The 21686-nt window shown below is 44.1% G+C and overlaps 1 protein-coding gene across 7 annotated transcripts in view; it reads left to right on the forward strand.

Annotated features, from left to right (window-relative positions):
- KATNAL1 (katanin catalytic subunit A1 like 1) overlaps window positions 1-14356 on the forward strand; it is a 38780-nt gene extending 24424 nt beyond the window's left edge. For all 7 annotated transcript variants that reach the window (XM_010728923.3, XM_010728924.3, XM_031552051.1 and 4 more), the window contains 5 exons: window positions 4810-4968; window positions 5758-5884; window positions 6855-6989; window positions 9263-9389; window positions 10810-14356. In XM_010728923.3, the coding sequence (XP_010727225.1) occupies window positions 4810-4968; window positions 5758-5884; window positions 6855-6989; window positions 9263-9389; window positions 10810-10930 (669 nt within the window). In that variant the 3' untranslated portion in view covers window positions 10931-14356. The remainder of the gene's footprint in view (window positions 1-4809; window positions 4969-5757; window positions 5885-6854; window positions 6990-9262; window positions 9390-10809) is intronic.
- Window positions 14357-21686: the final 7330 nt, after the last annotated feature.

The following is a 21686-nucleotide window of genomic DNA, read 5'->3' on the forward strand; positions in this document are numbered from 1 at the left end:
CAAAGACATGACATGTGTAGAGAATGCGATGTACGTGGCTGGTTTCTGTAGATTAGTACAGTAGTTCAACATATGTCAGACCTTGTGTTACTAGTGCTTGCCCTGTCTCTTCCTGTTTGGCCCTTAAGACTTCTCTGATTTACACTTAGGACTGGCCTTCTTCAGCCTGAGCTGCTCTTGAATCCGCGTTGTGCCGCCTGTTTATGAAACAAAGTCATGCAGCATTTGAGTAGAAAACTTGTCATTTTGGGGGCTTGTGTCTACAGACAGTAAAGAGAGGAAGGTGAAAGCGTGGGAGTGAACAGCAGGAACTTTGGGATTGCTGTGTGAGAGATGTTCACAGAGGCTTTAGTGAGTTGCAAGGAGTTGCCTGGATTCAGCAAAACTTGAGCTGGAGCTTTATGGCTGTTGGTGTTTAGCGTGACTGTGGTTAAGCACCAGGCTTGCGGTTGACCTTGAGGTTAACCAAGGTCAGCTTGGACAAAGCCTACATATCACAGGTCACAAATACAGGGTGAGATTTTAGTATCTGTTAAATAACTGAATCTCTTTTTCTTTCCTCTCGATGTAGAGGAATTTGATCCATTTGACCCTCATTATAAGCTACAGTAGCCCCATCTGTCCAGTCTTCAAAAACTTTAAAGGGAGTAAAGAACTGCTATTCTGCTTTCTCACCTCTTAACACGGCTAGAGGATGTAGTGGCCATCTGTCTTTAAGACAGTATCTCAGCGGGCTGCAGGCAGCATGAAGAGTGCTGCTGATCCTGTCTCCAAATACTGTGGCAATAGGTAGGGAAATAGCAGCCTGGTTGTCAGAGTTAGAGTCTCTTTCTCTTTGCATGAGATTATCTTTTCCTGCTGGCCAGTGTTGCTTCTGGAAACTAGGTGGTTGCAGACGTGGAAAAAACGATACGATTATTTCCTTCCTTCAGTCTGAAATGCAAATTGATTTCTGACAAGTCCATGAAGGGTCTTCATTGTTAGCCTTCTCCCTGGTGACTCGTGAAGCTGTAACTCTCCTGAATTTATTTCTCATGCAGAACAGCATGCATTTTCCTTACTGTTGACCTCTGACTGTGCTACAGGGATGAGAAGTTTTGAAGAGAAGGCTGTTTCTCGCAGTAATCAGTGTAGCAGCAGGCATTTGTTGAGCCTAGGCATTCAGGACAATAACTCAGGGAAAAGGCAGCCAGATCTGTTTTTGGATGTTCAGACTCTCCTGAGAATAATTCCCAAGACAGCCCTTGCTGTTTGCCCCTGCATTCAGAGGACAGTGCCTGGTATGAAGGAGCCAGCTGCCTTCCCAATTCAACACAGGTGCTGTGTGGTTGCAGCTGGGTCTCTGAGTGTCCACAGGCTTGCTCTTTCTTTTTCTCTGAACTGCTTTGTGCCAAGAAGGCCTGGTTGCTTGCTGTGCTTCCCACTGCTCTGCTAGTGATTGTTACAACAGCAAGAAGTAACCCTGCAGTGATTTCATCAAAACACTTACTCCCTGCAGTGTGTTTCAGCTTCTTATTGGAATACTTTGGATTAACAGAGCCTTAGAGGAGGAATAAAGAAGTCTTTGTGTTTGTCAAGGATTTTAACTAGTGAGTAAGTGGCAGGCTCGTAGTTGCAGAGAGAAAGAGCGACTTGATTCTGTGTTTCTCTTTGCAGCCATGCACATCTCATTTTGCTGAGAATTCAAGGTGTGGCTTTTTTTCTTCTTTTCTTTTGTTACTTTTTTTTTTTTTAACTGACATTTCTTTTCTCTTTATCTCCAGATGGGTTAGTGTTCCCCTGACTTTTCATCTGATGTGGCTACATGGCACCTTTGTTAGGTCCATATATAATACCCCCAGTGTCCTGTGCTAGGTAATGCTCACTGTCATAGTTATGCAGAAGGCGCAAAGCGATGGGCTTTTGAATGAAGCAGTGAGCAAGATGTGTGGCTGAAACTGGAATTTGATCTTCCAGAATAATGGGAGACAAAGGTGACATCCAAAAAACTACCATTTTTTTACACTAGCCCTTGTGTCTCCAGCTCCGACAGTTTGTCAGGAACAAGGGTTAAGTGTGATTTGATGTAGATGATATTTTAAAATATAAAAATAAGCACATTTGAAACTTAGAGAGAACAGTAAGTCATCTCTGCCTACCTATCACAGGCCAAGTAATTTTCACCCAGTCACTCCAGGCTCACACTTGCATTATTATAATATTACTGGTACGACTGTGCAGCAGCTCAAATCATAGTATATGTCTGAATGTTCATAGGGAGAAAAAAAGAGTCAGTTTGCTTTTCATGCTTGTTGCCCTGGAGTTTAGGAAACCTTGAGCAGCCTGAAGAGTGACATTGGACCGTTAGCTGCATGGAGGAAGTATGAACATTTCTAACTTAATTTACCAATGAATGTATGTTGAGCTTGCATTAGCTAAGTGTTAAATGGCAATAAAGGTATTAAGAGTTAATGGGAAATGGAGTACAGAGAGGCTATTGCTTCTGAATAGTACATTTTTGAATAATTGCATTCCCGGTTGATTTGTTTTTATAGATCTCTTCCATGTCATTCTGTGTGCTTTTTGAAGTAAATTTTTGTGAGGAACAGATGAAATCTAATTTGCTATGTGGCTTGCATTTAACAGATATTTTATTGCTGTGGTATTTTATGTAAGATATTAATTGCAAAGCACATTATGATATGCAATTCTAATTCTAGCTAATTTGATTACCCTTGCAACCAAGTACAACTTAATTTTAGGAAACTCTTGTTAGCATATGGTAAGATTTTGTAGTTGGGGAAAAAAGGCTTGAACACTACGTTTTTCACAGTGCCATGCTCAGAATCATAGTGCCCTGTTCTAGTGCTGAGGGGGTGGTACAGTGTGTTGCTGCAATGGTCAGACTATTCATAAACATAAGTATTTAAAAATATGATTGTGAACTAGCCCTCCTTGGAGTCAGCAGTAACCTCATGATGGAAGGAATCGCTTATTTTCAGAAACCTGTGTTGTTTCTGTTGTGTCTCTCCTAAAAAATACTGTCTTTTCTTTGAGTCATGGTGATTAACCATTCTTGGTGCTTCAGTCTTAATGGCCTTAATGTGGGTCCTGAGTGCACTGTGTGCGTAGCTAAAAACCTGCTTGTGTAGTGATGAGTAAGTAAGTTGTGGAATCACCGAATGGTTTGACTTAGAAGGGACCTTAAAGCTCATCCAATTCCAACCCTCTGCTGTGAGCAGAGGCACCTTCCGATAGACAAGGTTGCCCAAAGCCCCATCCAGTCTGGTAGTCAACACAGTCATTCACAGTTTCTCTGAGCAGTCTGTTCCAAAGCCTCACCACCCTTTGAACAAAGAACTTCCTCCTAATATTTAATCTAAATCTCCCCTCTTTCAGTTTAAAACCATTATCCCTTGTCCTGCCACTATGCTCCCTGATAAAGAGTCTCTCCCCTGCTTTTCTGTAGGCCCCCGTCCGATACTGGAAGGCCACTATAAAGTGTTCCCGGAGCCTTCTCTTCTCCTGACTGAACAAGCCCAGCTCCCTCAGCCTTTTTGTATAGGAGAGGTGCTCCAGTTCTCTGATCATCTTTGTGGCACTTCTGGACTCGGTGCAACAAGCCCATGTCCTTCTTGTGCTGGAGACTCAAGAGCTGAACGCAGTATTGCAGGTAGGGCTTCATGTAGAAGGGAACAATCACCTCCCTCAACCTGCCACCTCTCTTTTAATTCGGTCCAGGATGAAGTTAGCTTTCTGAGCTGCAAGCACATATTCAGTTTTTTGTTAACCAGGATCCCCAAGTCCTTCTCCTCAGGACTGTTCTCGATCCACTCCTTGCCCAGTCTGTTCATATACCTGAGATTGCCCTGTCTCAGGTGCAGCACCTTCACTTGACCTTGTTGAACTGCATGATGTTCACGTGGGGCCACTTCTCAAGTGTGTCCAGGTCCTTTGAATGGCACCCCTTCCTTCTGTTGTTTCAAATGCTCCACAGAATGCCCTGAGCTAGAGAGGTGTGTGCTCCTTACTCTCTTACAGACAGAGCGCAGATAGAAAGGCAATCTAATGATGTGTTTGCCAGGCTGGGGCTTGATAGTAGCTCAGTTGTCCAGGTGAGATTTTTTTAATCATCACTGAAGTTCATATTAAATGGAGTTGAGCAGCAGTCCACATAAGCCAAAAATTGTCCAGCAGTGTGGTGAGAATGGCTTTTCATCCAGGAGGTGGTAAGAAGTAGTACTTTGGCCGCAGAAATACTGAGATGGAGAGATTAAACAGTAGGACAAATCCTTGTGTCCAGTGAATGTTCTCGTGCAGCCTGAATTGTAAAAATCAGCCAGATTCATACGTGTACATGGTTAGGATTTTTTTGACAAAATGTTTTGCTGTAGGAAAATGCTCTACTGATGAACACAAAAAGTATTTTGGTTTCGGTGCAGCTTTCTTCATGAAGGAGTCTTCCAAAAAGATGAATTCATTCTCTTCATCCGTCTGTACAGCCACTTGTAAGCTGGGAAAGAGCCAAGTTCAAGTCCAGGCCCTGCCTGATTGAGAGCAAGTCTGTAAATCTGTCACCTGCTTCCCAGGTGATAGCTGCAATTGCCTTTTGTGATTTCAACTTCAGTGGGGCAGTAAGGAGAATAAGTCACAGAATACTTCCATGCTGTTCTCATAATGCAGCATTCTTTTGTTTTCCACTGATGATGATCATGATATTAAGCAATCAAAATACTGGTTTTACTGGTTTTGGTTTATTTTGAGATGTAGTATAGAGGACTGTTGCGCAAAATTTACTTGTTGTTCATCACCTTTGTTTTCACCTTTCAGGGCGTGCTGATGGTTGGTCCTCCTGGTACTGGCAAAACAATGCTAGCAAAAGCTGTTGCTACAGAATGTGGAACAACGTTCTTCAATGTGTCTTCCTCTACACTGACATCTAAATACAGAGGCGAATCTGAAAAGCTTGTCCGCCTCTTGTTTGAAATGGTATGTCCTCAGTGATGTGATCTGGGGATCAGTGAGGTGTGAAGGGGCCTCCCTCTCTGTTCCCTGCCCCTCCAGTAGCATGCTGAAAGTATTGAGTTTACTGCACTAAGATTCTCTCATCCAGATGAAGAAAAGACAACGTGTGTATTCATCATTTTCTGAAATGTCACTGAGGATTAGGAGGGAAATGGCTCATCACTCATGTTGAGGATAGTGCTTTCCTGGCTAAAAGCAGAGTGGTGATTCTTGACAGAAATTACAGGAAGTTATTTGAAATTGGAAAGAATTGGGAACTATTATTCTAGGAGCAATACGTATTCTAGTTCTGTTTCTGTTCTGGGTGATGGACAAGCTTCTCAGTGTTTTTGAGTGCAGTCCATCATATGGGCTGTGTGAAGGACATACCTGTGTGGACCTATATTGAAAGGGTCATTCCTGCCTTCAGGATCTACTTCTGACACACTCTCAGTTGAAACTTCTGTCTTCTGAGATCGACAGTTCCATTCTATCCCTCTGCCTTGCCCTCACCAGCACAAAACCTCGATATTAAAAACTGCCTTTTTGTGATTGTGTTCCTTTTCCTCTTTGCAAGACCTCTGACTTGAGGAGTACAATTTAAAATGTATAAACTTAAGCATGTGCCATAGAGATTGTGAATCAAGGTCTTGAATTACTTTCTTGTGACAAGCAGGGAAGGTAATATATGTAGTAGCTGAACTGGGTCATGGTCTGATGCGGGCTTGTGCTTGCTGCTGCAGTCTTAATGATGATGTTTTCGTTTGAATAAAGGCAAGGTTTTACGCTCCAACAACAATCTTCATTGATGAAATTGATTCAATCTGCAGCCGCAGAGGCACATCTGATGAGCATGAGGCGAGTCGCAGAGTCAAGTCAGAGCTGCTTGTGCAAATGGACGGTAAAGATTGCTGGTTTAGATCCGTGCTTGGGACTGGGATGCTGTTTTCTTAGAGATGGGAATGTAAAAAACTTGAACAATCTGGAAAGCCTGGTTTTATGGATGGGGGAGAAGTAAGGCAAAATTTGAGAGGAATGCATTCTCTGAGAATTTGAAGGCGGGTAACTGGAAAAGGTGCTCTGCTTTATTTTTCTAAAATGAACGTTTTAGAAAATTGAGAACTCATTTTGAAGAGATGCTCTACTATAGGAGAAGCAGATAATGGAGATTTGTGAAGTTTAATACAGGTCTTTTTTTTTTTTCCTTTTTTCTTTTTTTAAGCAATTTAAACAAATTTCTTCTCTTTCATAGAGTCTCCTGCTCAGGGACCCCATCATCAGATCTGGTTTTGCTGTTAGCTGTGGTGACAGCTATTATTAACCTCCTGGGTATATTCTGTACCTGTTCTGCTCATGTGCACGCAGTGAGGACCACCACCCAAGGAATGTTCTGTGGTGTAGTGCTTTGATAACCACCTCTATATAATAGTTGCTGTTGAACCACTCTTTGTTTATAATGTCCTCAAATGTTCATTGTGGTAAACCCCATGTAGGCAACTTATTCTCTCCAAGTGAACATTTCTTTACAGTCCTTGTTTGGAAGGTCAGGGAGTGATTTTTGCTTCTTCTATGGCCATGTTTGACAGAGATGGTTTTTTGCTGTGACTAACAGTGCTGCACTTGCACATGATTGTGTTGGTAACACAGTCAAAGAAAGCCCTTCCTTGTCTGACAGAAAAATGAACTGTTCCTCTTTATGTGGCAGTGATGGTCCTGCTACATCAGCCATGTAAAGTCTGGAAGGTGGCACTAGGAGTGCATGGAACAGCTGCTGAGCTTTGAGCTTTTGTAACATTTGCACAATTTCTTAGCAAGCATCCTGATCAATAAGAGCAGCGGAGTGAAATTTCTCTAAACTGTTGTGCTTACAGGGGTAGGTGGTGCTTTGGAGAATGATGACCCTTCCAAGATGGTTATGGTATTAGCTGCTACAAACTTTCCTTGGGATATTGATGAAGCTCTCCGACGGAGACTGGAAAAGAGGATTTATATACCTTTGCCCACAGGTATGTTTGGTACAAGCATTTTACTTTAAAATGTCCCAAAGCTGCCATAGGACTACTACAAGACTGTTGGATTTGGGAGGAGTTTTTGTTTTTGTGATGAGCAGTGAAATTCAGGAGTTAATCACTTGGTTGGATTGCTTTATTCTTAAGAGAGTGAGAGAAAGGAAAAAAAAAATAAATACTCGCTTGGGGGCTTAAAAACAAAGAGCTGCTGCATTTCATTGCAAACCAATTGATGGGTTCTTACACTGAAAGAGAGTTAGTTTTAATGAGCCTGGAATTATTTTAAATGTTTAACAGCCAATCCTTGAGTGATCATCAAAGACAGCCTTTGGACACGTTAAGAAATACTGCAAATGCACTCGTGCCCTTGCAGACGAATGCAAGGAAGTGGATCCATGAATTTTCACTTACAGGCTTAGTTCATTGTAAATCACTGCTTGCCCGCTGTTATGACTAGGCTGCGAGTTGCTCAGAATGCAGCAGGCTGATTGCTTTCCTGCCCCGAGACGTCTCAGCTTGTATTGTCTTTCCCAGCTGTCATTCACCTGTCCTATTAATTTTGAGATTCCTATCGCTTGAAGTTTGCATAGCTTTGTTTCTTCTTGGTACAGTGGATGTTTCATCTCCCTGCATGAGCACTCAAGATAACAAGATGCGTGTTCGTGCTGACAGCAATTGTGATTGAGTTTAGCAGGTATAAGGACACTTAATAGTTGTACAGCTTGTCTGCACAGCTCACAGCTCCTAACAGGATGCCTGTCTTTATGACCAATTAGTTTAAAATCCTATCAGCTCCTACTCTTGTTTCTAATTAAACAAGATTGTTTTTTTGACACAGTAGATTACACCCTGGACAACATGCGAGATGTGCTTCTGTTTTATTTCCAGTCTTATGTTCCCTTGCATTTATTCCATATATAAGAGAAGTTGAGCTGTTCTGTGCGAGTCTCAGTGATGTTTTTATTAACTGTGCTGTGCCATTTGTCGTGGTCAGGCAATTTAATGAACAAAATGGTATGTCATATATACACCTCTGTGTTGGGGCATTTGGTGCACGCATACATTCTACCCTTTTTCTTTTTTTGAAATACTGCAAGAGCTTGCTTATCCCAGTAGAAAAATGAGAAGAATATTCTCTGATTCAGGAGGCTCTCTGCAGGTATGCTGTGTGTACACTGTGCTCTGTAAATAATAAATCCCCACTTCATAGCTGGTCCCAGTAGTGCATGATTGATACCCGTCTGTATTCTTGACAGTTCTGCAGAGCACTCCAAACTAGCAGCCTTAGACAAGCTTTCTGGTTTTTTTTTTCTCCCTCCTTTTTTAAAGGAGGGCAATGGGTGAATAAAACATGTGCAATGTTTCCTTTCAACTTTTGGCTTTTCCTAGTGCTGCTCCCTCTGCCAAGGTTGTCCTCTGTTCTGAGTCATAACAATTACTGTTTGTGGAAATAAGGGACTGAGCTGGTTGGTGATTCTGTGCAGCAAAAGCCAGGAAAGCATTTATCCTCCACTTTGCCACCATTAAGCAGAGTAACACTGAGGCAGGCCTAAGCTGTCAAGCTGGGAGTGTTTAGCATATGGGCTGAAATGCACATATGGATGTGCTCTCCACAAGAAAATGGTTAATTGGCTGCATCGATACTCATTTACGCAGTTGGTTATCACTGTATGTTTGCTGCACTCTGAAAGTGGAATGCCAGGACATTGGTATTGTGCATACATTAATACATTTACTGTATTAATGTATCTGTTTTCTATCAGGCTTCAGCAGCTTTCTTGGGTCCCAACTGGGTAAAGTGCTTAAACACATATTTAAAGTTCAGCCTATTGTTAAGGGCTTTGTGTTGTCTAAAGCTCTCTTAATAGAATCCTCATTGTGTTTCTAATTAAACTGTGTGAATAATACGCAATCAAACACTTGAGCAGAGTAAATCCGAAGGGATTTGAGAAGCAGCAGATATCTGTAGGATTGTGCTTTAGTGCCTTTGGGTAGCGTGTCACCAAATGCTTTGTCACCTGAGACATAACAGGTATTTCTAATGATGTACAATTTGGAAAATGTCTTTTGAATGCACTATTTTAATATACAGATTGAAACCATACCCTTTACTGTATTTGATTCCACACTTTACTGTGATTTGTTGCCCCATTCTTTTTCCTTGTATCAAACCCTTTTCTTTGAATTCTTCACTGAAAAATCTAACTTGTGCATGTTTTGTTTTGTTTATAATGTTTGCAAGATTTCAAACACACATTTTTACGTTGTAGCAAAAGGCAGAGCAGAACTACTTAAGATTAATCTTCGGGAAGTAGAGCTGGATCCTGACATCAGCCTTGAAGAAATTGCTGAGAAAATTGAAGGCTATTCCGGTGCTGACATCACAAATGTCTGCAGGTATCTCCTTCCCTTTAATTTGCAAATGAGACCACGTGTCAAGTCATCATTTGCATTATGTGACTAAAAAAAAGCAATACAGCAGCTGAAGCAAGCTAACTGTGAATATTTTGAGGGCCCAAATCTATTTCCTGGAACCGCGCATTACTGGAGCAGTGTAAACACCGTGGTGTTTTGCATGAGATGTCATCAAGTTTGCTTAGATCTTAAGTAAAAGTTATCTGAGCAAATCTCTTCTTGTGTTACCCTTGTCTGCATTAACCAAATGTTAATTAACGTAGTGCAAAACAGGTTTGGATTCTTTTTTCTAAATCCTGCGAGATCAACAGCTAGAATTTTGTAGTTCTGTGATAGAAAAGAACTTCTCCTAGACTGCTTCTTCAGGGCTTTGACACGTTTTATGTTTGGACAACCACCAGTGCAGCAGTATCTTAAATTCTCCCTGGATGTTATACATGTGAGGATGTTAGAGCTAATGTATAGCATTAGTATTGAATTTGTTTCCATCACATTCCCACAACTTGTTTCAATTTTTGAAAAATGAGGCTTTTCTGGAGGAGGATGGGTATTTGAAAAACTTATCAGTAGGAACTCTGCATCCCTTATAGAGATAGGATCCCTGCCAAGTGGAACTGATCCTTTAAGAACATGGCTTGGGAATGTTTTTTTTGCTGCTTTGCTGAAATTGTGAAGCAGCACCACGGTTTTGAAAACTTTGGTATGTATCACACAGTGCAATAGTTAAACTACCTGCTCTCCCTGAGGCCTCTGTTATCCCCCGCTGGGAAAAAACCTGGGGAAGGAAAAAATGTAATTTCAAACTGCGTGTGGGCTGTGGTGTGAGAAATGAGCAGTGCTCTCTGTGGCAGTGGGCCACGCTGACGGCTCCAGAGCCGGGGAGGAGTGGTGGAACAGGTAGAGCATGGGGAGCCACAGGCACCGATGGCCTCAGCCCCAGGGCCATGTGGTGTCAGTGGCTGAGTGCTGCATGTGGGGAGGATGTTGAAATGGTAATGGCATGGGGAGAGATCTGCAACATCCAGAGCACTTTTGGAAGAGAAAAAGAAAAATCCTTCAGTGCAGTTCTTCTCCTGCCCTGCCCTTTCCCGTGCTGAAGAAGTTGAATTTCATCTCTATGAATCATTACAAAAGGCTTTCAGTTTTATAGTTTTAATTATCTCTGTGCATTTGCCATATGCTTAAATGAGCTTTGGTGCCAGTGCATTCTTTATATTGAATTAATGTTGGAATCTGGGAATGTGAATGCTAACAAAGATGTGAACCGCATCTCCTCTGGTAAATAAATGCTCTCTGAAGTGTTCCTGCCAGTGGTTTCTAGCAAGAGAATACAATCAAAATTCATAGGCTTACGGCACATGCTGCTAGCAATTAGCTCCCATGCATTGTCCTGTATTTCCAGGGATGCCTCTTTAATGGCAATGAGACGGCGCATTAACGGCTTAACTCCAGAAGAGATTCGGGCACTTTCTAAAGAGGAACTTCAGATGCCAGTCACCAAGGGGACTTTGAGTTGGCTCTGAAGAAAATCTCCAAATCTGTTTCTGCTGCAGACCTGGAGAAGTACGAGAAATGGATGGCGGAGTTTGGATCTGCTTAATCTCACCGACAGCTTTCCGTTGCGAGAGTTTATGGCTTTTGTTGTTTTCACTTGCAATGTGAGTTAGAAATCTTTTCAAAGGTTTAATAAAAGGTCTGCTGTTCTCCCTGTCCCACCTCCACCCCTTCCTGGTGACAAGATCTTTTAAACTCTGTTTGCCGTTAAAGGGAGTGATATGGTTAAAATTAAAAAAAATTAAAATGTCCGAAATAGTAAAAGCAGACAAACGGGAAGGGAATAAATATACTTCTGAGAATAATCACCTTATTTTCCCAATGAAGAGCAGTGCTATTTACCTCCTTGTACTCACCTCTTACGGCTAGAATCAATAAATCAGCTGGGGAATGTGACTCGAGAGGAGCTAACAAGGGCTCGCTTACCCCCTGCTCCAAGTGCTGTGTTCTGTTGGGCTGTCGACTGCCTCCCCCGAACGTGGCATCGAAGTTGCTGTTCCCTGGTGCTGTTTTCTGCTTGGATGTCCAGAGCAAAGCCTGAGGATTAATTGGCATTTACACAGAGGAAGTGAGGATCAGTTTTCCATCAAGATGCAGGCTCAGCTCTCCTCTCTTGTACACGCATTTGGCTTTGATTCACTTCAGATTGGAATGATGTTACCTGTGACTTCTCCTAATGGAAATGAGAAGGAGAGGAAGGGACCTTGATTGCTTTCATTCCATGCTGAATATGGTTTGTACCACTTTGACCATTAGGCACTTTGAAGTTTGACCAGTAGGCACTTTGACTTTATACTGTGCATTTATGTAGAATCTTGAACTTTACTTTCTTAATATTATTTAAATAACAGTAGTGAAGACACTAATATGTCCTTAAAATGCATGGCTGTGGACTTCCAGGTCTTCTAGTTAGGCCTGAGCCCTTTCCCTTTACTAAGCAATGGTATTTGCACTTGTTTATGTTGCAGAACTATTTTTGTTATACTTCTCAAATGAAGGTTTCTTAAAATGTATAAATGCAATTAATTTAGGGGAAAGTAATATGTACAATCTCATTTATGTTCTTATGTGTATCTTCCTGTCCCAAGCACAAGTGGAGGGATGGGAAAGGTTAGGTTATAAAATCTTGCATGATAAATCCCCTCTCTGGAATGTAACTGTCATGCTGACAGTATGGGCTTTTCACAGCATCAGACTGTGCGTCTGACTCATGTGGGTTTCCTAATGTAGCAATGGGAAGGACAGGTAAAATTTACAGAGGAATATGCAAGCTCTGAAATTATTGGTGATTTTGTAAGCACGACTCAAAGTGTCTTGGTTGATCTGAGCTGTCCTGCAGTTGGGTGGGTTCTGCACTCTCTGGCTCTCTGCTGAGGCTCGTGATGACATAGCCAGGTGTCGTAGGCTGGACTAAGAAATTGATCTTGCTCAGAAATGAAGCCAAGTATTCAGAATCGCCCACCACATCTTGGATGGGAGTATATTTTTTTGCTGGTGCTTGCCAAATAATGTTTGTAATCCAGCACGTTGGTCTTTGGGGCCATGACACATGAACCACTAACATAAATGCTTCTTGAGCATGTCTACTGTTCAGGAGAAAGGACAGTCAGGATACGTGCTTGACAACTCTGCTGCATCCTTCTGATTATGTGAGCAACTTGTGTGGTTGTGGTATCCTCTCTACTTTGTCTGTCAGCAGTGCTTTTTCTTTCTCTCTCTGTAAAGACCACAGCTTGGATGGATCATGCCATTTTAAAGGGCTCCGCTAATTTGCATGGAAAAACACCACAGAGATTCTGTAAATCCTGCATTTGACACAAGACAGCTGGGGCTGTAGAGGCCTTTCATGTGGCCTTTCAGAAATATACTTTCTGGTGCCCCCAGACTGGCTGAAAAACAACTGCTGTCCCAATCTTTCCAAGGACAGAGCATCTCCACTGGCTTTGTTACTATCTTGACCAAGGAGATTAGAGCAGGAAGAACATCAACTTTTCCCTTTTCACTCACAGAGAACATAAAAGCTCCAGTTACTTTTTGCCTGCCCAGTTTGCACCAACTGCACAGTATAGCCTTTGCTCTTCACAATATCTGCAACTGTTAGAAAGAAGCAGTTCTGTCTGCCCTGGAAGATGAGCAAGCGCAAAGCTGCATTTGACTCTATCATTTTTGGCTAAATTACTACCAGGGCCAGCATGTTCCTCCCAGGGAATAGCTGGACCTTTATAGAAAGAAAGCTTTGAAAGCGTTGCCACAGTGTGTCATTTCTTCCTTATGAAAGCTGTAGGCTGAAGCTATTATTCTTTTTCCCTTTTTTTTTTTTTCTTTTTGTTTTACTGCAGTAGAAATGAGGAAAGCTGTAAGAGTCTTCTGCGGCCAGTGCCAGATTAGCACTTCAGGGTTTCTCCCTAGTGAGACAAGTACTGCCCAAGGAGCTTACTTTACACAGGCAAGATCTAGAAGGAAATAGACATGAATGCCAATAACTCACACCATTCATCTGCCCGAGAGCAGTGCTGGATTCAGCAGTTGCTACTTAGGAAGATGTAAGTACCAGTTTTCTCAGTTTCATGTTGCAAGCAGCAGGGCCCTTGCTGCTGTAGAAAGCACAATGTTTAGCAGAAATGTCATTCCTTCCCTCAAGGTGTTGAACTAACCTCTTACACGGTAAGCAGAATTCACTACACTGGACATTCCTTCCAGTGGGAATTATTTGGGTGCTGTAGTTTTTCTCTAAAGATCATGATTTGTACCTTAAAAGTGTTTTTTCTGTACAGGTCCATTCATTCTTTTCTACTGCAGAATAGCAAAGTAAAAGTTTCCAGGCCACAGATATTTGTGCAACGCCTGAGTGTCACAGCAGGCTCCTGTAGATCAGGCAGCCCACAAGACAGAGACCGTCCCTTTCATGCTGAGACTCTTCAGTGTAGGTGTCTGGCCCTAATGCCGACCCTTTCATCTCCACCCAGTCTCGTGGTTGCACTCAACTAGGTGGGCTTGAAGGTTGAATCATTGCCTCTGGAAGAGAGCCAACAGTGAGATGTAGCAAAGAGCAATTAGGGGAGGAAGGCCAGGCTAACAATGGAAGGAATGCAAATCCAACTGATGTCCCTTTGGAGGAAAGCCTTGTTTAAGGGTGCTTAATTCATTAGAGAACAATGTACTAGCATCTCACAGCCTGCTGCTACAATTTGGTCTGTGTATAGAGCTGCATACACGCCCATGTGTGTATGTGTATATGCACACAACTTTGTACCTATGTGACATAAAATCAAGTTCTAAAGCTGTGTTTACATGTCTCTTTCTAAATGTCTGTGAAAGCCCTATTGGGTGGCACTGCTAATTTTTGTACAATAAGCAATTTGATTGTATGAAGTAATAAATGTACATACAGAGTCTGTCTGTCTCTGGGCCTGTGATTGCTTTTCTCTAGCTGCTTCCAAAGCTGCTGTACAAAGCAAATTTTTTCAGCATGTCAGAGTGGTGTTGGATTCACCAAAGTCTTGGGCGGAGAGCAGTTAAAGCAGAGCCTGGCTTTTTTTGGATAACACTGTCAGCAATGCTTCCCCTCTTAAATTGGCCTTTCATTGCCACAGGCTATAAAATGGTGAATGTTCCAGTGCCCAGCACTGGGGGAGAGGAAAGCGGAGGCTCCAGCACATGTTCGGTGTTAGCACCTGATTCAGACCTCACAGCACTGGGCAGGTTTTTTATTGCTTGCCCCTGGGCTGAACGTATAATCAGACTCCAGAGAAGCTGTATCTTCAGCTGCTTGCTCAACAGAAGACTTTCAAAAGCAAAACTTCTATTAGGAAAGAGCTTTCAAAGTTGGAAAGAGACCCCACATCTCTTGGGGCCGAGTTGGTTATTAGAATTTTCTCACTAACTTCCTTCTGGAAGTATGTGTAGTTTCCAGTGTTTCATAATGCCTCCGACATGAAAGAGAGAGCAAGGGAAATTGCTGATCAAGGGATTTCGGGAGAGGTCACATCTTTGCATAGAAAGTTCAGCTCACCCCAGTTTAAAAGAGACCGCACAATAGTAAAGGTGCTCTGAGTTGTTTTGATCATGGAAAAGATTAAAAGACTTGTGTGATGTAAAGAAATCCTCCATCCAGTGAGCAAAGACCGAGCTGTACAATCTGGACACGAGGAGGTAAAAGCAGCAGAGGAAACAGAGAAATAACTTTTGTCTGTTTTAGGAGTAGGCTCTCCTGGATCAGCTGATGGGCAGAGATTTTTTTCTGAGCATGATGAAAATGCATATGGCACGGTGGTGGCACTGAAGAAGGAGGGATCCTGGGGATTCAAAAGCAACTCACTGGTGTTACTGGTACCACTGGTGTGCCCGGCAGGCACAGGCAGGAGCAGGAGCAGTCTCAATAGCTCTCTGATGGAACAAATGGGCTGTGTGGAACCACCCAAGTCAGTGACAGCAAAGGTTGATTGAACAAAGACCTGATGCTCTCCAGGGAATTCTAGCTACCGGCCAGTAGTCAGAAATAAGTATCTGGAGCTTGCTTTTCCCATGGCTGGGAGAAAGGATGGTCCTACCTGATCTGCACAGCCCATGTTGCACCACCTGGTGGCATGCTGGGGGAAGCTGATGGCAGAAGGACACTTCGGAAAGCAGGGCATGTGGGTTTTTTTCCCTCATGTTGTTCCACGAAAGCACAGCATGAAAAGTTGGCCATGGCTGCAGATGCTGTGATCACCTGCATTTCAGAGCCTAGCTTCCATCTGAACCTTAGCTAGCAGAGCTGCAGCAGCAAGTGATGTCCTCTTGTCTGCACAGCACAGATCTGTGTGATGCTTTCCACATTCCAAGCCTGCTGCCTGGTCACACAGACCAGGGTGAGCTGTCCATCTGACCTATTTGCTGCATACACAGTAGTTCAGAGCACCCTAAGTGCAATACAGAGCTAACTTCTGGCCAGCTGAAGCATCGTGCTCCTATATATGTATTGGACAGCTCCAGGGAATTTCCTGTTCTTCTTTAAAAGGCCCCTACTAGCACATGGAATGAGATGTCTTGGCAAATGCCCAGTGCAAGAACTGTTTTCCTCAACAGTGAAGAAACTGCCACTAGAAAAGCTTTGGTTCTGTTGTGAAGAGATTAAGTGCTGTGATGTTCCCATCCCTGCTGCAAGGGCAGGGCTAGAGCTGTATCATGATCAAGCTCCATTTTCTGGCTTCTGTGGTTTTATGTCTTTGTTGTAGTAGGAACATTTCTCCTCCAAGTTAGGGAGAAGCCATTTTCTCAGAGTTAGAGGGTTTTGTTCAGTGTTTGGGTTAGGGCTTTGGGGATCCCATGGTCTGATTGGCACATGAAGGTGTTGAGACTATTCCCAGCACTGCTGTGTTTGGAGACTATTTTCCTCCAAATGCATCCCGCATGTCTGTCTTGTACAGTAACTAATAGAACTTTGTGCAAGGTCTCTTAAAATAGAATATTAGTTTGACAAGGAGACAAATTCTTAGTAGCAAATTACAGCTGTGTTGCTCCCATTTGCGAGCAGCCCCTTGCATAAGTTGTTCAATGGATGTCTTGGAAGTAAGAGCTTCTTTAACTTGACTTTGCAGAATGAGAAAGGTAGGGAGATACTTGCTTTTAGGAAGATACACCAGAGTATCTGAGATGTTAGCAGCTGAAATTTCTTCTCGTGGCTTTCCTCTCTGTCTAACAGTTGCATTGCTGGGACGTGCTTTCTGGTTCCAATTTGCATGGAAATAATTACCATTGTTTATCTGAGAGACGGCATTTTGCAGATGAATTGGTTCCACAGAGCCCTCTTCTGCCCTGGCAGTGGGTGTTCTCACACAGCGTGCTGTGTGACATCTAATTGAACGGGCTGATGGCGTGAGATCTTCCTTGTGAAGTAAAGGTCATTGGAATGGTGAAGGTGAGAGGAAACGCGCTGAATACCAATCGGACTGACGGTATCAGAAACCATAGCAACTCTGCACAAGGTTTATAAATATAAGCGAAAAGAAAAAGGGAATAACCTTAAGGAGGTGCTGACAGCACTGCAGTATGCATGTTGATGAAAGCGGTGGTCTCTGCATCCTTACCAGTGAGGAGAACGTCTGTGAGAGGATGGGAGCGGCTCAGAGAACAAAGGGAGCCTGCTTCAGGTGCTGCTGATGGGTTTCATCGCCTGCCTTCCTGCCTAAAAACGTGCCAATCCCCAGGGCAGGTTTGTTATGGCCACTGCAAGATCTGCCTTTTGTCTCCCAGAATTTGAAATCCTAATAGCTTGCTTCCCATCCTTGAGCTTTGGGGCGAGCTGGGGCTGCAGTGTTCCTCCAAGGCTAGAAGAGCAAGTGGATGTCAGTGGCGATGCGTTCCTATAGGGCGCAGGGCTCTGTTGCACTGGGTACTGCTCCATGCATGAGGAGAGATGCTGTGATTCCTGCAAGGCACTGCAGGGGTGAATGGTAGGGGAAAGTAGAGGTGAAATGATTAAATGATTTATCTGGGCTCCTTGGGCCAGTGGAAGAGACAAACCCATCCCTGCGACTCCCGGTCCTGGTCCTACAGGGTGCAGTAGTGCTTTTCAGTACTTTTGATCTGCAGCCCCCTAGCATTTTCCCTACTGAGGCTGAAGATCCCTGAGCTGTGAATTGAATCCTGTAAGTCTGATTTTCTTCAGTATCTTCTGTAGGCACCTTACAAACAGCCTGCGGTGCTCCCGGGGGCGGCAGCCGATAGCTTCAAAGGCACTGGCCCATGTCATACTAAGCTTGTCTGAACTTCTTATTGAAGGGAGTGTATAATAGATGCAGTTGATTTTATTTTCTTGTTAGTTTGCTCAGAAAGATGAAGCTCGGTGAATGCAAGATGCTTCTGGGGAGCTTATTTACAGGGTGTTTTTTTCTGTGCAGATTAGCATTTTGCCAGCTATGGCATGCCCATTTAAAATAAATATTTGCTTCCCTTTAATTTATGCTTGTGTAGAAAGATCCCTGAGTATGCATATCTATTCCTCTGTCGTACCTAATTAGACATTTCTGCTGCAGTGCTGGGGGACCAGGAGGAGCCATGCAGGATCAGTGAGCAGTGCTGCTGGGTCAGCTTCCCTCTCTGGATCCTGGAAAGTTTGGTTTCAGCTGGGAAGTGTGCCCAAGCCAAGCATATGGCAACACAATAGTGTCAACAAGGGGAGAGGGGAGGGAAGGGGAGGGGAGGGGAGGGGAGGAGAAAGGAAGAGGAGTGGAAAGGAAGAGGAGGGAGAGGGAGGTGAGGAGGGGAGGGGAGGAGGAGGAAGGGGAGGGGAGGAGGAGGAGGAGGAGGAGAGGAGAGGAGAGGAGAGGAGGAGGGAGAGGAGAGGAGAGGAGAGGAGAGGAGAGGAGAGGAGAGGAGACAGCTCTAGGTGTGCTGCGTGCCCACGTTCACCAACAAGGGGATGGTGGGGACAGGAGAAGCACTCCCACAGGCTCCCACTTAGGGAGAAGAGCAGGAAACCTGCTTTAAAATGAATGAATAAGAAGCTTAGCAGTTTGGAGGTGGAGTGGAGCCCACTGCCACCAGCAACCTGGAGCTCTCCTCCAGCTCTGTGGCATAGCCAGATGTTTTGTGTTCTCACAGGCAGTTGGGAAACTTGCTGCCAGTTTCCAGTCTAAACATACCCACATTTGATTTGTATCTGCCTGATCTTCTGCTAATACCATCTTGTGGCAGATAGTTCTTTTTCCCTCATACACACACAGACATATTTATAGAGTCATCACGTAAAGCAAACACCCTGTGCTTTGTTAGCAAAGCTCCTTCCGTCTTTTATTTTATAAGACAGATCCTCTTCAGCAGCCTTTCCTTCCTCCTGCACCTGCTTGGATTTTTTGATGCAGATCAGATACATAGTTTGTATGGCTTTGGTGGTTGAACCGTTGTTCCTCACAGCTAGTGCATGGTGAAAGCAGTCCCTGGGTCTGGGCCATGGAAGGGCTCATGTCACCCACCGAGCATGGTACAATGGCTGCCCTGTGCTTTACCAGAGCAAAGTGTCTGTGGCGTGAAAAGCCACGATCTCTGTTAACCCTGGAGCAAAGTGTCCTGCAGCAAATCCTCTGGCACCCATCCCCTAATGCATGACAATTTCAGCCTTTGGCTTTCTGCCTTGCTCTGTTCAGCAAGTCCAAGCTGGAAATTAAAGCTGGCTGCCAGCGGGGACACCCGAGCTGCTGAGTGAGCTGCTGGGAGGGAAATCAAGCCACACTGTTAGGGACAGATTCTTCTCTTAAGGCTCATTACTTTCATTTTTCCAGACCCTCTCCTCCAGCTCACTGTGAAACCTCAAACAGCAGAGCTGTGGGATGCAGCCTGGGTTGAGGACAGGGACCTGGGGTCAGCCAGCTGCTGTGCAGGGGCACTGCCACCTCCTTGTCACTGGGACACAGCTTGGGGAGGGGATAATGGGCAGCTGGAACATTCTCTTTATCCATGGAGTCTCCTCCTGGAGCAGATGTCCATCCCAGGCTGCCTGCTTAAACCTGTCCCCTTCTGCAGGGGGGGACACCCCACACCCCGCTCTCCTCAAGGCAAAGCAGTCCCATCGCAGGGGAATTGCTGAGAAAATGTGTGTTCCCGTGGCACAGCATCTCTTCAGAGACCTGCACGCTGTGCTCTTCAAAATCGTTTTTACCTCCAGACAAATTCATTTCTTCCTCGAGAATGAGCTTAGCGCACTAGGAAACAAATGCTTCAATATCTCCTCTGGCCTCTCAGGACTCATTATGAATTTATGTTTAAGCCTTGTTTTTTATTTAAGCCTCAGAGTTTTCTGTGTAATTTTTCTGTGCAGAGAGGAACACACAGCTATTGGGGTTGTGGGACGGAGCACTCAGCCAGCACAGTCCCTCGGAGGGAGTTTATAAGCCATGTATGCAGAGCTTATAAACCTTTGCTGTAGGGTTCCTCGGGATGTAGTGCTTGCAGCAGACCCGTAAATATTGAGATTTCTTAAACCGCACAGAGGCTGCAGAGCACGAGAGCTCAGCTGGAAAGGACTCAAAGCCATGCTGAGCTCTGAATTCTTGAAGGCCACTTGACTCTCTGAGCTAATAGAGTCCTCCCGACTGTGCCCATCTGCACAAACACGTCCTTAAGAAACCAAGAAATCATCAGAGAAAGAAAAGTGTTCTGAATGTTTTTGAGATTTTTAAGCACTTGAGGAAGTTTTAAGAGCTAGAAGCAGCTTAGTTGTTGCTGTACATGCCCAGCAGCCCTTCAGACAGCGCTCAGGGCAGCTCTGACCATTTGAGGCTGGATGCAATTACAGAGCTCAGGGCTGGAGCTCAAAGCTGCGTCCCCACAGAAATCAGTGTGCAAAGTGCTGAGTGCAAATACCGTCCCTGATAACCCCAGGGTGAATGCAGGGTTATATCCCTCTCTGTGTCCACTGGGGATAAAACAGTGGAAAATGGACTTTAATTTAATGTATGGGACATTTGTGTTAAACAGCAAGGGGAAGAATTGCAAGTATCCCAGCATCAGAAGTTGCCCAGAAATTGTTCATCACAGTGGTGTGGAAAATGTTAAATTTCATGAGTGCAATGACATTGTCTTCATCAGAGGGGACAAGCATTATTAGCTATGGCCATGCTGGCCAGAGCATCGCTGCATGGAGGTTCTGGATGTGGCCCTGAGCACCCTGCTCTGGTGTCTTTGCTGGAGCAGGGTTGGGCCAAGGGGCATTCAGAGGTCCTTCCCACCTCAGCCATCCTGTGATTCAGGGATGCCGAAATGCCTGCATTCATCCTCTAGCTCCTTGGCCCTTTAGATGTTCACCTGGGAGCAGCTCCACAGCATCTATCCTTCTACCCACTTATGCTGAGAGCCCTGGATCTCCCTCTCCGTATCCCTCTCCAAATTCATATCCCTTCCCAGGCTTTATTTGAGCAAACTCACCTTGATTTCCCCCCAGGAGCCCCTGCCTCTGTCCTGAAGTGCAGAATTAGAATTAAATTAAAATCCAAACTTGTCTTGAACCCATCACTCACTTTGCAATTTTGCTCTGACAGCAAACGTCCCTATGGTTAAGAAGTGTGTCTGGTTTCTAATTCAGCTCAGTGTTCTCCAGTGCCCATCACTGCCTGGCTGTGTGCCCCTCTTGGTCTCAATTTTTGTCCCCCTTACTACCCAGGGTTTTCTCTCCATGCATGTACTTACACACATCATCAAATCACCTCTTGGGTTTCTTTCTGACAAGTTACGGAGGCTGACCTCCAAAAGTCTCTCCCTGTAAGTAGTTTTCCTCAGCTCTCAAACCATTTTTTATGGCTCTTTTCTTCACTCGCTCCACTTTATTTTATTTTTTTTATGTTCTCTTTAAAATATGGGTACCTCAGCAGGATGCAGTATTCTGGTGTCAGCCTGACCAAGGACGGACACGGAGATAAAATCACCTGCTATTCCACTTCACAGACCCGTTGCTTATACACAGAAGGACCAAATTAGCTCTTTCTGCTACAGCAGCCAGAAAAATAGGTCTCACGTTTAAGAACCAAAAAGCTAGATAGCTGTATTAAAAAAAGAAAATGAAGGCAACATAAAAGCAGAATTATAAACCAGGGTGGCGTTAATAGCACAGTGTGATACTAGCCTGAACACATTAGTTGAAATAAAATGCTGAGAAAATGCTTTCTTCCACTTCAGAGCCTATTAGAAGCCTGTGCTGTGGCTGTGTTGGTCGGACTGTGTTTCTGGGAACCTGGACACCAAGGACACTGT

Source organism: Meleagris gallopavo, chromosome 1 (assembly GCF_000146605.3).
Source record: "Meleagris gallopavo isolate NT-WF06-2002-E0010 breed Aviagen turkey brand Nicholas breeding stock chromosome 1, Turkey_5.1, whole genome shotgun sequence".
Classification (NCBI taxonomy): domain Eukaryota; kingdom Metazoa; phylum Chordata; class Aves; order Galliformes; family Phasianidae; genus Meleagris; species Meleagris gallopavo.